The sequence below is a fragment of the Pieris napi genome, chromosome 13 (assembly GCF_905475465.1).
Source record: "Pieris napi chromosome 13, ilPieNapi1.2, whole genome shotgun sequence".
Lineage (NCBI taxonomy): Eukaryota > Metazoa > Arthropoda > Insecta > Lepidoptera > Pieridae > Pieris > Pieris napi.
This window is the reverse complement of record NC_062246.1, coordinates 6,851,933-6,866,598: the sequence shown is the minus strand read 5'-3', so window position 1 is coordinate 6,866,598 and position 14,666 is coordinate 6,851,933. Positions and strand designations below refer to the sequence as shown.

The 14,666-nt window shown below is 35.5% G+C and overlaps 1 protein-coding gene across 4 annotated transcripts; it reads left to right on the top strand.

Annotated features, from left to right (window-relative positions):
- The first annotated feature begins 28 nt into the window (after window positions 1-28).
- On the top strand, window positions 29-13,923 carry LOC125055028 (protein decapentaplegic). 4 transcript variants are annotated; one of them, XM_047657226.1, is made up of 2 exons: window positions 29-484; window positions 12,638-13,923. In XM_047657226.1, exon 2 carries the CDS (start codon window positions 12,655-12,657, stop codon window positions 13,762-13,764), a length of 1,110 nt encoding a protein of 369 aa, XP_047513182.1. In that variant the 5' UTR covers window positions 29-484; window positions 12,638-12,654; the 3' UTR covers window positions 13,765-13,923. The 4 variants fall into 4 exon arrangements, with proteins under 4 accessions (XP_047513182.1, XP_047513183.1, XP_047513184.1 ...); XM_047657227.1 differs by lacking the exon at window positions 29-484 and adding an exon at window positions 510-529; XM_047657228.1 differs by lacking the exon at window positions 29-484 and adding an exon at window positions 8,541-9,033.
- Window positions 13,924-14,666: the final 743 nt, after the last annotated feature.

The following is a 14,666-nucleotide window of genomic DNA, read 5'->3' as shown; positions in this document are numbered from 1 at the left end:
GTGCGATGGCAATTCGGAGTGTGACGCAACAATTGAACGCAGACGCGGTAGCGCCGTACGCCCTACGCGACTTGCGAGTGTGCTGCGCCTTCCACTCACGAAGCTGCTTCATAATTGACACAGACGAGTTTAATAATTAAGCGATAAATATACCAACACAGTGTCCGCAAGAGGAGGGCGGCAGTCGAGTGGCGACCGCGTTACGTGCCAGACACACGCGACTTGTGATGTCTTGAAGCTTATTCGACATTTTTCTATCGGACATCGAAGGAATCTCACCGGACTGGTTCCCGCGCAATGCTGCGTTAGTGCGCCGCTCTGGTGAACCCTTTCGCTTGTAAATGTGCCGATATTTACATATGCGCGCTCGATCTCGCGTCGAACTTTCGATCAGCGCCCGTGGTTCATCTGGTGTGCCAGCGCAGGCGCCCGCGCCCTCGCCGCCCCAGCGCGCTCACCTCCTGCACGACGTGCGATGATCCACGTACGTTTTTTACTCACCCTATTCAATGCACCTAGGATCAACTAAGTACGTTGCACTCTCTTGACGGCCACATTGCAGAAATGCACTGATCTTTATCATTTCCTCTTAACCATAACCTGTTTGAATTAGATTTTACTTGTTTATCTCTGATACGTACGTACCAATTAGATATTAATGACAAGCCTCATATTACCATACCGGATATGTTGAGAATACATAATAATATGTACTGCTAATTTACTGTTCAATACTGCTAAATATCGAGTATACTTTAAACCGTCATACGTTCAAAATACTACCTATTGTTAATCTCAATGTGATTAGAAATTTCTAAGGTATTCAAACAAACCCAACAATTTTTGCACATGTACTTCTGTAGGTATCTGGCGTGTAGCAGTAATACGCGTCGAAGTTAGAGGCAGCCAACTAAGCTTGCTTGGATAAATTAAAGCCTGTTCTACGCTGTATTGGTCGTTTTTGCATTTCAATTAATGTCTTGTGAAAACCGTGCCTCTATAAAACAACTTAACGCGAGGGAAAACAAACTCATTATCTATATTCACGTGACTCGAAATTTCGAATATTCTAGCTCTAATTCTCATACATAATAAGTTTTATATAATATTTTATACGCGAAGAACTTTATAATAAATTCAATAGATATAAATGAGGAGTAAAATGAAGTTCTTAAAGATCCTTTTCATGATGTTAAAAATTATTAAATTTTTAAGTATAATAATTTGGTGTCGTTATTTTTTACTTATTACCAAATAATTAATGCCTACAGTAAAGTAATAATGAAATTAACTAAACAATTAGTTTCAATTAAAATTTCGATTGGAGAAGGCGTTGAACGGAGTTGGAAGAGTTTTGATTAGTTGCTGTATTAAAAGCCAGTTTTATTACTTTACTACGACATTTACCACCAACACCTGCTAATTTACCACAAACTACAGACTATAACTTTTTAAAATAAATCTTCCAACGGAAAAGCTTAGCTGAACATCCACTGGAAAATTTTGTCGAAATTTAGTAATTTGAAATGCTGCTGATCATGATTACTTTTGTCTTGTCTCTTCAGTTAGCTAAGCAATATACCTACATTTGGAAAACCGAAGTGATTGGAGATCACTGGAGCATACTAAGCCATATTTACGGTTCGATGGTTAGGCCTCGCCCCTTATATTGTAGGCAAAAGAATTGCTTATCTTGGTTCTTTAAGTTATTAGTGGCATGTGGCTTTTTGAAGATCATTTCGTACACAGTCTCTGCTAAAAGAAATGAAAGAATCACGACTCGGATAGAGTTGATTCGCGTAATGCTTTATTCATTTGTTTTAGTTTAAGATGTTCGTATAGCCCTCCCCTTTATAAACACAAAACAACTGCTTCTAAAAATTTTACCTTAATGGACAATTCTATGAGGTTAGAGCATGTTAGGTGCCTCATTAATTACTAACAATTAACAAAGTATCAACATGGGACTACAGACTGGATATTCAGACAGTTTTAAGGCTCTCAAATTTTATATATCTTTGACAATAGTACTTAGAGAGAAAGAGATCGTATGATTCCGTCGGATTCGTATTTAAGTCTTAATTTATCTGTTCAAAACTTTGAATAGATTGTAACTACAAACGTAGTTCGATACTCTTTTTCATTCTGTTGTTTTAAAATAAAGACTTTATGTAGTTATTTTTAATGAAAATAATTTATTCATTTCTTTTGCTACATAGTACCGATATGAAGGACAATATTAAAAAAGTTGGATTTACCACCATTTCTCAAATTAAGGGCGTAGAGAAGGTGAGAAGAACTGGAAAGTGACTCCACTCTTTTTAATCGCCAAGTTTTTGGTTTAGAAACAAATTGTAAGGACATATTAAAACAAAATCTCGTAATAAAGTAATAAACGCCTAGCATCAGGAAAATACATATAACTAACCAAAGTTTCAATCGCGTGGGTTGCGTGTATTTTGGCAAGAATTTTTGAGACCCCTTCTAAAATTACAGCTGTATTTCAGGCAATTTACATTATTTACACACCTTAACCTTCAAGCATTACCCTATTGGTGACAACTAAGTAGTTTCGCGGCCGGGAAATAAGTCTGAAATATATCTATAATTCTTATTCAGTTAGGACTTTATCCTGTTGTCAATTGACATCGGCTGCTTAAATTGCTGCATTGCTGCATCGTTGTGTAAAAAAAATGGGGATTAAAAAGAGTGGCGGAGAGTTTATTGCCAGTCCTTCTCTTCCGTTCTACGCCCTTGATTTGAGAACTGGCAGTAAATGTAAAATTAGAAGCATTAATATGTATGTATTTCTTTACTGACGAGTCATAAGTGTACATTTTGTTACCTATATGATTAAATGATTTTTTACTTTACTTGACTTTACTAAGTTAAATAACAGATTAGCAACCATCTATTAAATTTATATTCAGTCAGATATTTTTATCTTACATTAGATTTTTTCGTGTCCTAAATCTTATTATCTATATAGGCCATATTATAAAGTGCAGTACCGTATTTGCTAACATTACTTACTCTAATAGTCTTCTCCACTTCACCAAACGGTCGGTTTGAGGCCGATAAAGTCACGTGACTAAATAGAAGTCAAAGTTAACGGGCTGTTCAATAACTAAGCTAGTTTGGTATTTTGATCTTACAAAAATTGTTCCATTATCACCTAAAGTAAAATCATACTGTCTCGCCAAGACATTTCCATGAGATCTCAGGTCGTCAGTGTAGCAATAGCGTTTTCGTGTGTGTGTTTGTGTCTATGTGTGAACCGGTCTTATATAGACTCGAGCCACCGTTCGATACGACTACATCATTTAAATAAATTATTAAGTCTCGTGCTGCGTTTCACAATTAAAACTGTTAAGTACGATTTCGTTTACCCGTTACATAATTAGAAAGCAGTTGTAGGCAGATCAAGTGTCTCTGGAAAGAAGCCAAAGAGGTCGCAATGGGCGCAGAATTAATAAGGACAATTTGAAAATCAAAATTTTTATATGAAAACTTGTTTCGCCTCAAAATACTTAGACTTAAAAAGCTGCGCATTAGCGACTTTTGAGTGTTTGTAACGTGTTTTATAGTCTTCATTTCTTAAGTATGACAATGATAAGAATATAATACCTACTATATTGGGATGGTGATATATGTTTTAGCATAACAAGTTTTACAAGGCTGATCGTCGTTTCGACTATACAATATATTTTAAATTGTCCCTGAATTGTTAAGCTGTTATCGACTCTAATATAATATATACGTACACATAACACATGTATTCGTAGATTTCCCGATTGTAAGTTTACACGAAATTTTAAATTTCCGGATACTGGACACCTTTTCCCTACATCCAAGTATACTCTTCAAGTTTTTCTTTGGACTATCCGACACAAATAATTCAAATCGAACTAGTTTGTGAAATTAGTGCGTTCGTCACAAACAAAACACGTTCTACGGCTAAATAGTATCAGTAAAACGAATAGATTTATACTAAATAAATGGCTTTTTAACACGAATGGTCTGTGAAAAACTACAGATTATTTTTTTCGTTAATAAAGTAAAGAACCAGAGACAATATACATATATAACTTATTTTGATTACATTAGTTTTGTCTGTTTTTAATCGGATTCATAAAGAGTCATTCGCCGTGCAAATATGTAAATAAAAAACAAAAATGCCTTTTTCAAAATTGGTGTCGTGAGGTTAAATGTATTAAGAAACAAAATAGCTCGCACTGAATCTTTATGTAAAGCGAAAAATATTCTCCAGTACTAACAAGATGAAGTGTAATTGATAGGATTCATTAAACCAATTAAAGGTTAGTACATAATACACGTTTGTAGTCCATGTCTATATGAAAAGCACCTTAGGTGATTCAAAATTGTTGGTAAATGTGATCCATAGCACAGATTTGTATGTATTAAGTACTAGGTTAACACACACCTCTATTGCTAAAAATGGTTTTTGCCTGAACTGATACTTTTCGTATTTATGTAGGAACTTTCATAGAGTTTTCTATTACAGGGAAAATACAATTTTTCGCTCCAAGCTTACGTAAAGTAAAACAAAGATAAGTTGCCTTCCTTCTGGATATATATAACGAAGTGTTTAATACATATAATAATAAAAAAGCTTTAAATCTAACAAATTATAGCTGTTACTGTTTCCTTCCTCGCTGTCATCTCTCTGTTTTACTGACTACACTTGACAGGCAGACTGGAGCTTTTTATAAACCCCATGTTCCAACAATTCTTAGGATAATTAAATAGTTTATTAAAATGTTATCGTGAATATCTTCCGGAATGCAAAAATGACCTTCAATTTGATACGTCGTAGACTATCATTATTATATTGCGTTTATAGGCAATTGGAACCTTCATATGCAGTTGCATGCATTACGCAAAGGGAAGTGAGCTTTGTACGAAGGACATAGAATGTATTATTTCTTTTATAAAACATACTTTTACAGGGAAGTGAAACTGAATCTTCGAAACTTTATTCCTAAACGATATTTGGGGTTATTATTATAATACTAAGAAGGTATCTTATAAGCTATTTAAAAGTGTGACCAATATGTGTATCCATAGTTTGAATTAGGTCATGAATACAATTAATCTGTACCTACCGTAGTTAATTGGACTAAAAATGTGTGAGTAACATACGTTTTATAGAGATTTGTACTTAATTCAAAACTCAATAAAACTCAAAATATCTTTATTCAAGTGGGTAACCAAGTACACTTTTGAATTGTCAACTTAAATTAATTGTAAATTTACATTTACTACCAGTTCGCAAGTCAAGGGCGTAGAGCGGGTAAGAAGAACTGGCAAGACACTTTCCGCCACTCTTTTTAATCGCCAAGTATTGTCAAACAAATTGTTTGAACTGGAGCAAATCAATCCCAAGGATTAAATACACAGATTTAAATAAAATACAGAAAATCATAGATCGGGCCTTGTAATAGGACATAGTTCGCATACGAAGTTAATTTTTTGTCTATAGAAGTGTGAATTGACAAAAAATAATACGTTAGATACAGGTATTAAATCAGATCCAATAAACTTCCGTGTGTAATTTGAGGTAGATTTAGCAACATGTAGGCAACAGCTGTTGAAGTTTTCTTAGAATGACGTATGCGAGCAAGATAGACATAAGTGTGCCACAGATCTCGGACAGGTTGTTCCTATGCCGTACTAGAGAGGTGAAATAAGTATCAATTATATTACATTTTATCCCGCGCTGATGGCGAGGGGACGTAATCTTCTCAGCTATTCCCGACGGTCGTTGATCTAATTGAGCATTTGAGTGGTGCGTGCGTGCTAATGGGCTAATTACGTTCATGACATGTGAATTGGTGAGTAACGCAGGACGCAGCGGTCGTGGGTGGCTGGCAGACCGCATGGCTCCGATGCCATAGTTTGTTGGACCGCTCAACACAATATTTGTCTTTACGCAGGTGCAAATTGACATGATTTCTACTTTTCCCGCTTAGTAGGTTAGTGAATTTAGATGTAATTGAGGATTTGCGTTTTTCTGCGCGTAGATGGCGTTGTGCGCCGTATTCGAATCTAACTTTCGCTGCGAGCGTGTAACGGGTCGCGAGAGACTCGCGCCAAAAAAATAATAAAAAAACAAGAACAGTTCGGTGTTTTCGCGTAACGGCTCCGGTAGCTGGCTCATAACGATAAGCAATCACAGTAATTTCAATTTAATGGATGCAATTTTACAACGTCTAAATACAAGCAATTTAAAATATGACACATGCCTTTATTTAAGAGATATCAACCAACAGTACTATTAATTTGTCACACTAGTTGTTAGGATTAGGTGAGAAGAAAGAGCTGGTTTAATTAGTAAAAAATATTAATATAACATATATAATTATGTAATGTATAGCAACGCAAATGTTGGTAACAGCAAATCGTGGTCGGGAAAATTCCTATTTATATACCAAAAATAATAAGACATAATTTAATTATATATAACATGAATTTATTTATTAAAAAGCATCCATCATAGACTTTAGAGCTAGTAGCTAATTCTTCAGAGATCAAAACCTTCTAAAGGTACTTTCTAACCTAACCTAACAGATTCTCGCCAAGATCTCTTTAGATCTAAATGGAAATAATTACAAAGCACAACAGCAATCATAACGTGTGTATGTGATAAAATTTGTAACATCAATGATATGTTACATCGACGCTATATAAACTTATCTGCAGATGAATGGTTAAAGTGGAATATTGAGTATTACAATTGATTTAATATTTGTATTTCTTAATCTAGTTTATTGTCATTTATTTATAGTATTAGGTATTTCATTTCTGTTTTATAATAGTAATGTTTTCCTTAAAATACACACACACTTGTCATTTATGCACATGCATGTATTGTGTTTTTTGTATGTTGTGTTAAAATAAACAATTGTTCCGAGCTTAATACCTCTTTTCAATGTGTGTTTTAGAACTGGCTTCCTCAACAGTTTCTTAGTGATTCAAAGTTTTACTTTTTCATGTATCGCAATATCAGTCGCTTTAAATTAATTTTCTTTATCAGCTCAAGGACACAAAACACCAAAGCGGTTTAAAAATAAATCATTTGAAATTATTTCGCATATTTGTGTCACTTGATATAAACGGATTTCATTGCATATCAGACAATTATCAATATTTTTCACGTTTACTTGCACGTGCATTATAGGGACAAAACGTTTAATAGAATATGTATTGTATTGGGATATTATAGTACGCTTATGAATTAAGGGTTTATGATTACATTGATTAGTCATATAAAAGTTTTAATAATATATTTTTCGGTAACTGGACGTAGATAACTCTAGCATAAGATAATAACATCAGCGTAAAATTACTGAAAGATTTATCTTACCGTAAATAACGCGTAGTTTTTTGTAATTTTTAAGGAAAATCAAAAACTCGATTCATATGTTTGAAGTAATGAAGTGCTTGGTCAATATTAAATTAATTTGCTCAAATGAAATGATACACGATTGATAATGAAACATAAACTCGATAAAAAGTTTTCCTCATTTCTCCATTGATAGCAAATTTCTTCAGGTGCGTGAAGTTTTATAATAATCACAGCACCTGTCTTCATTGTCAGAGCGACAGTCATGGCCGAGACATGCATTTTTCTTCACAATATTTACTTTCTATTCATTTTTATCAGATACCACCCAGGAAACCGAGTTAAAAACAACGGTTAACTTTAACGAACGTGAAAAAGATTAACACAAAGGTATTAAATTTAAAGGAAACACATAATTATGATAAAATTTGTTTCTTTGTTAAAAATTGAGCTTATCGCATGAGTAATGCTTTGGTGAAAAAACCAAACACTAATTACATAAACATTAACGAGGTTTAATGGATTTTAATTTGGTTTCCTTAGAGGTAGAGCAGTGTTGGCCTAGTGGATTCAGCGTGTGACTCTCATCCCTGAGGTCGCAGGTTCCATCCCCGGTAGTGCACTGGACTTTCTTACTATGTGCGCATTTAACATTCGCTCGAACGGTGAAGGAAAACATCGTCAGGAAACCGACATGTCTTAGACCCAAAAAGTCAAGGGTGTCAGGCGTAGGAGGCTGATCACCTACTTGCTAATTAAATTGAAAAATGATCATGAAACAGATTCAGAAATTTGAGTCCCAAACCTAAAAGAGGTTGTAGCTCCACTGATTTATTTTATATATGTTTAATTTGGTTTCCTTAAGCTATTATTAATATGATAAAAGTTTTATTTATAACTGTATATGCCAAAAAATAATTTACGGGTTTATTTTGTATTTAGGGTAATAAAGATTCTATCCTTGAAACTTAAATTTTTAATTATTCTATTTTGTAATAATTAAAAAGTAACCATTAAATAAGTTCTTCAGTAGTTAAATGATTGATTCTTATACACGTAAAAGGTAAATAATAAAAACTAAGCACGTTTAATAATATACAATTATAACAAAATTCTGAATATGTCTTAATAATTGTTAAACGTCCAACGGGCTCTAGTTATACTGGGATGCGAATATGTGAAAACTTTATAATTTGTTTATGGTTGGGTCACAGATTGTCAATCAATCATACAGACAATTATTGTATCTAGTTTCAATAAAACTTTATTGGATATAAAAGGTATAAGAGTATCGAGGCGAAATGTTAGCTCATAAAATAAAACTTGTAATTAATATTATGTAAAATGTTATAAAGGTCACAGCGATATCAATATTTTTAGCGTAGGCTACGCATCTCTCCCAAATTGTCTACGACGTAGAGGTGACGAGCCGTGATAAATATTTATGATATTAAAATGTTAAATGGCACTGTCTCGCTCTGTGTTCGTCACCCTACCCCCACCACAGGTCTGGATGAAGCCGCCTAGCCATCAGTAGTAATCACCATTTATTAAACACCGTTCAGTGATTTTGACCACTTCTTAAATTATCGGCAATTTGAGCGACAAGTGCGATTGTGTATTTGTGATTTAAATTTGGAATTTTTGAGGATTTTTTTTTAATTAAGGTGAGATTTTAAACTACGTTAAAGATTTAAATTTGTTTTTTTTAATATTTGTAGGTTTAAATTAAGTTTTATTTATTTAAAACAGATGTAATGAGAATAAGGTGTGAAAACTTGCTCTTATAATAAAAATAGCAGTTCATTTTTAATAATTTTTGTAACTTTATGTAATCTTATCAACATATTTAGGTCAAATCGGAATAGTAGTCCCAAATTCGTAAATCAATTTCAGGTTCTACAAATTTAAACTATGGAAATCTTATCTTCCATAGTGCTCTTCGGTCTCTGAGGCCCAAAATGTTATATTTAATTTATAGAAAAAGAATATAAAAATCAAATTCGATTAATATAAGATAGGTAATTACTAATTATGTACGTTTATGTCTACTGAATTTTTCAAAAAATTACCAAAAATATAAACGTCTTCTAGACAATTTATCATTATAAAATTATGACAGAAACATTGCCCTATCGTAAAACTTTGGTATGAATAAATAAAATGGTAGAGCTCTGTAAAATTTATTTTTATTTAAATATTCATATTATAATTTAAAAATATATTTTTTAACATGAGACATAAATTATAAAAATAAAAGTTATTATATATAAAGCAATGTCTATATAAAGAATTACTGTATTTTTAATCGTATTTTTTAAGAAATTAATCACTCGATGTTATTAAGATAAATTTAATCTCTACTAAAGTTAGTCATGAAAAATTCTTAAGCCAAAATTAGGTAATGTATAACACTCGTACTCGTACACGCGTTTAGCAAAACCTAGGCTTTTTGTTAAACGATAAAATCTATTCAAAAGAAACAATTCTAATATTTTAATACGTTAGGTGTCATAAAACATTTCAAATATTAGATTTAAGGCTCATCACATTAAGGATTCGGAACTCTCATTGTTTTATTAACTCAAAATATCTGTGGGAAAAATTATCTCATTAAGGTCTTTTAGAACTTGCGCATTCCAAGAACATTCCAAAAAATGCATTTTAGCGAATCCATTCTTTTGACTTCTATTCATATTGTAAACGCATAATTGGCTTATTTGGCTTGTAGTTTAATCCTTTAATAATGTTAATGGTGTGAGTAAAATTTGTTTTATACGTTTACTAATGACAAAGAATTTGCATACTGTGTTGTACTTCTAGGATGTTACTAAATTTTAACCTCATGTAGATGGTAAGATTGTTGAATTAAGGACTGTCTCTATGTTATTTCATAACTTTCCCATAGCTTGCATCATACCTGTCCCAAAAAGCAAATATATAACGCGTAGTGCTCTATCCCCATTGCTGGGTTGGCACAATGGGTGTCGTTTGTGGTTGGCCTGGATCCTTGGTGGTGTGTGGGGTGCGTTGGTCGCGGGGGTCGGGGGTCGGGGCTTGCGGGGCGGGGCCTGGGTCGGGCCGCTCGGCGACGCCGCGTCTGGAGCGGCGCGATCACTCCCGCCGCGATCTCGGCGCCGTGAGCACGTAATGTCCGCAGGTCCCGCGAGTTCCGCCACGCACGCACACGCACGAGCGTACTGCGCTTCCCGCGCGCAAACACGCGCCAGTTATGTTACCCGTTCGCTCAGCTGTTATGTGTTTGTTCCATTGTGAACGAGTGCGACATTTATTCCCGAAGCGTTGACAATTGACCACCCGCGATATCGTTTGTGTAACTATCGACGTTGGATGCGTTAAAATTTCGGGTGAGTGTGAGAGCGACCGCGCTAGCGGCCGGTTTGACCGCATTATTTTCGAAATACGTACGCCATGATCCGGTCCGTACCAGAGATCAAAACATAATAACAAAATATACACATTTGCAGAACCGTAGTTTAATACTTGATTTCTCTCGAAGAATAACACTTAATTGAATACCATCTTGATAAACTTCTATGCCTACTTTGATAACGCTTTTCTCTCGATTTTATGTGCCGTAAATGATTATATAGAATGGTCGTGTGTATGAGATTTATGTCGACTCAAGTATTTTAATCTGTGACCGAATTTGTATTAATTATCAGCGATGGTTATCGTAGCACAACCGTAGCCAAGATATCTCGTTGATGTCTTTTACTTAGGTAACGCTTTTCGAAAGTGATCCGAGCTTTTTATTATTTGACGCATCGTAATTAAAATATTATGCTGTATTTGGTGATAAAAAATCTTAAAATCGGCTTATAGTTTAGATTTATTGTAATTTATTTTAATTTGTTCATATAAATGCAAAACATAATATAAAATGTGACAACAAAATTAAGGTCTAAATAGGAACATTAAGATGGTCGTATTTTATAACTGCAACCTTGTATAATGTATCGTTTTAGATACCATTTACTAAACATATTGATGTCATGTAAACAAAACTCGTAGTTATTTTATAAAGTATCATTTGATACATAATTAATTTCAAAATACATAACATAATTTTGATTAAAATAATTAATTAGAGATTAGATTTCTTATATAGGTATACATATATAATATGCGTGAGTACACTTAGAAAACACAATATATTAATCGAAATTAATGAATTCTAAGAGATTTTAAACAGAAACTCATAATACTTATAGATGAGATATTTTTTGTTAGAATGTAAATTTAAAATGAACCTAATCCTATGAGTACAAATGAATAAAAAACTATTTACTAAAATTGAAAGAGTTCACAGCTTAAAACAATTTGGTAGCGTAGAAGAACGAAATCAAAGTACTTATTTTAAATTCTAATTTCTAACTGTCATTATGTCATCTGTCAAAAATTAACTTGACGATTCAAAAGTGTACTTGGTTACCCACTTGAATAAAGATATTTTGAGTTTGAATTCGTACACCGACGTCGCGTTCATACCTAGTCTTGTATAACTTGCGTCAATTGTTAGATAATTAATTAATGGCACACGCGAATGGTGTTACAAGGCCTTAAATGGTCTGTCCCAGTTCCCTCACTTGTATGGATATAGAATACAGATTGCATTGTATTTTTATCGATTACAGATAAACGCATTTGGCATTATAGTGTTTCATCTCGAAGCATTGCTTTGCGTAAACTTTGTATATTAGCTTACATTTTTTCTTATACAATTTATATTCTTTATTTAAATATTGTTATGGAATTATTAGAATGTACATATTTTGATATTTCAGAACTACATTTACCTATAACTCAATTTATAGTCTGTTTTTTGATTAAGTTATCTATGCTTATTTTATCGTCAATGAAAACTTATTACATAAGAGATAGTATTATACACATTGTGTCGGTGCACTTGTTAGAAATATTGAGATAAAATGACTACCGGTTGCGCACAATGTTAACCTTTGTTGATTAACTAGTAGTACTGTTTGAATTATTATTCATGTCTCTTGGAAATTCATATTTCGGAATTGTAAAAAAGAATTTCGATGTAAGGGAATTTGAGTTCAGTAAATGAAGCAAGCCAGTTAATCTAATTTGTATATTGAATGGTTTCTAAGTATTGAATACATTCATCATTGATACATTTTATTTATTTTCATTACAATTTCGAAATTTAAAAATTATCTTAAAGGAAAATGGTGAATGGATATTTAAGTTCAATGAATTAATGTAGCGTTTGTTTGTTCCCAGGTGGGTCGAGGAGAATTATGCGTGGGGCGTGCGCATGCGCGGTGGTGTGCGCGTTGGTGGCGCTGTGTGCGGCCGGCGGGCCGGACGAGGAGAGCCTTGCCGCCGCCGAGCGGCAGCTGCTGGCACTGCTGGGGCTGCCCCGGCGCCCTTCGCCCCGTTCCCGCCCGCCGACACCAGTGCCGCAAGCTATGCGCATCTTGTATGATGCGCGAGGCGCGCTGCCTGCCGCCGCCGCCAACACGGTGCGCTCTTTCTACCACACCGCTACGGACCTCGACGACCGCTTCCCTCAGGAGCATCGCTTTCGCCTATATTTCAACATAAGTGGCGTACCCGGCGACGAGGTCGCTCGCGGCGCGGATGTCACCTTTCAACGCGCCGTCGGTGTCGTCGGCACGCAGAGGCTGCTGCTGTACGACGTGGTCCGCCCGGGCAGACGAGGAAAGAGCGAACCCATTTTGAGACTCCTCGATTCAATTCCGCTCCGACCCGGCCAAGGCTCGGTCGCGGCGGACGCCCTCAGCGCGGCGAGAAGGTGGCTCAAGGAGCCGCTACATAATCATGGCCTATTAGTGCGCGTCATAGACGAGACCGTAGGCAATGAAAGTATAAAATTTCCACATATTCGCGTCCGACGGCGTGCCACAGACGAGCACGAGGAATGGAGCGCTATCCAGCCTCTGCTGATGCTTTACACGGAGGACGCGAGAGCCAGAACGGCTCGGGAGCGTGGAGAGACGTCGCTGACTAGAAATAAGAGAGCGACGCAGCGCAAGGGCCACCGGCCTCACCACAGGCGCAAGGAGGCGCGGGAGATCTGCCAGCGGCGCCCTCTGTTCGTGGACTTCGCGGATGTGGGTTGGAGTGACTGGATTGTCGCTCCCCAGGGCTACGAAGCCTACTATTGCCAGGGCGACTGCCCTTTCCCATTAGCGGATCACCTCAATGGTACCAACCATGCGATTGTGCAGACTTTAGTGAACTCAGTGAATCCGGCCGCGGTGCCGAAAGCGTGTTGTGTGCCGACGCAACTTTCCTCTATATCTATGTTGTATATGGACGAAGTGAACAATGTGGTGCTTAAAAACTATCAAGACATGATGGTGGTAGGGTGTGGCTGCCGATGACGAAGGCTGAGCCCAGTGTGGACCTAGTGATATATCGTGGACCCAGTGTATATATAGTCGTGGCCTCGAAAATTGTACATAATCAACTTGTATATACATATTCTTGTAATTATTATTATTTTATTGAAACGATAATGATATAATAAAATATTAAATTTATCTTCATGTATTATTTTTCACCATTACAATGACACATTTGCGTAACTTGTGGTTTAAAAATACGTAACTTCTAGTATATGCCACATTGTAATAGAAATAAAGTAACTTCCTTGAATTAATAAAATACACACACACACACACACCAGAGGATGTGTAATCTGCCTATTTTTCATAAATGAGTTCGGAATTCGTAGTAATGTTATAACGGCACACCTAACAAAAATGCCTCGTAAATATTAGCAATATAAACAAAACTTAGCACTTGCTACTGTTACCAGTTATATGATACTCTTACAAAAGGTCCTTTGTGAATGTAGTCATAATAATTATTTGAATAATACTGATTAACAAGACCATGAGGTCATTAGAATTCTACTTCGATGGGATCTTTGACATTAATCATGGACACAATTATGGTAAATATTCGACTTAACTGTACGCCGTCCATACATTCAAATCTCGTTTATGAAGTGGTTGACAAAGAATGCTAAAGATAATATTATTTAAAATCGAATTCCATTTAGAGTGTGGCAGGTCTCCAAATTTAAAATATTTCGTCACAAAGCAGCGATATATCATGTTTTTGCCGGGCCGCAGGAATGCCCGCCTGTATAATTTGGCCGGCCACCCGGCAACGCGTCTGCCGGGCCCGCCGCCCTACGTCTATATTATCAGTAGATAAATTTAAGCTTTGTCTTTGGCTCGTATTTCGTCCTCTCGAGCTTTGCTTTTGTCTTTTTTCA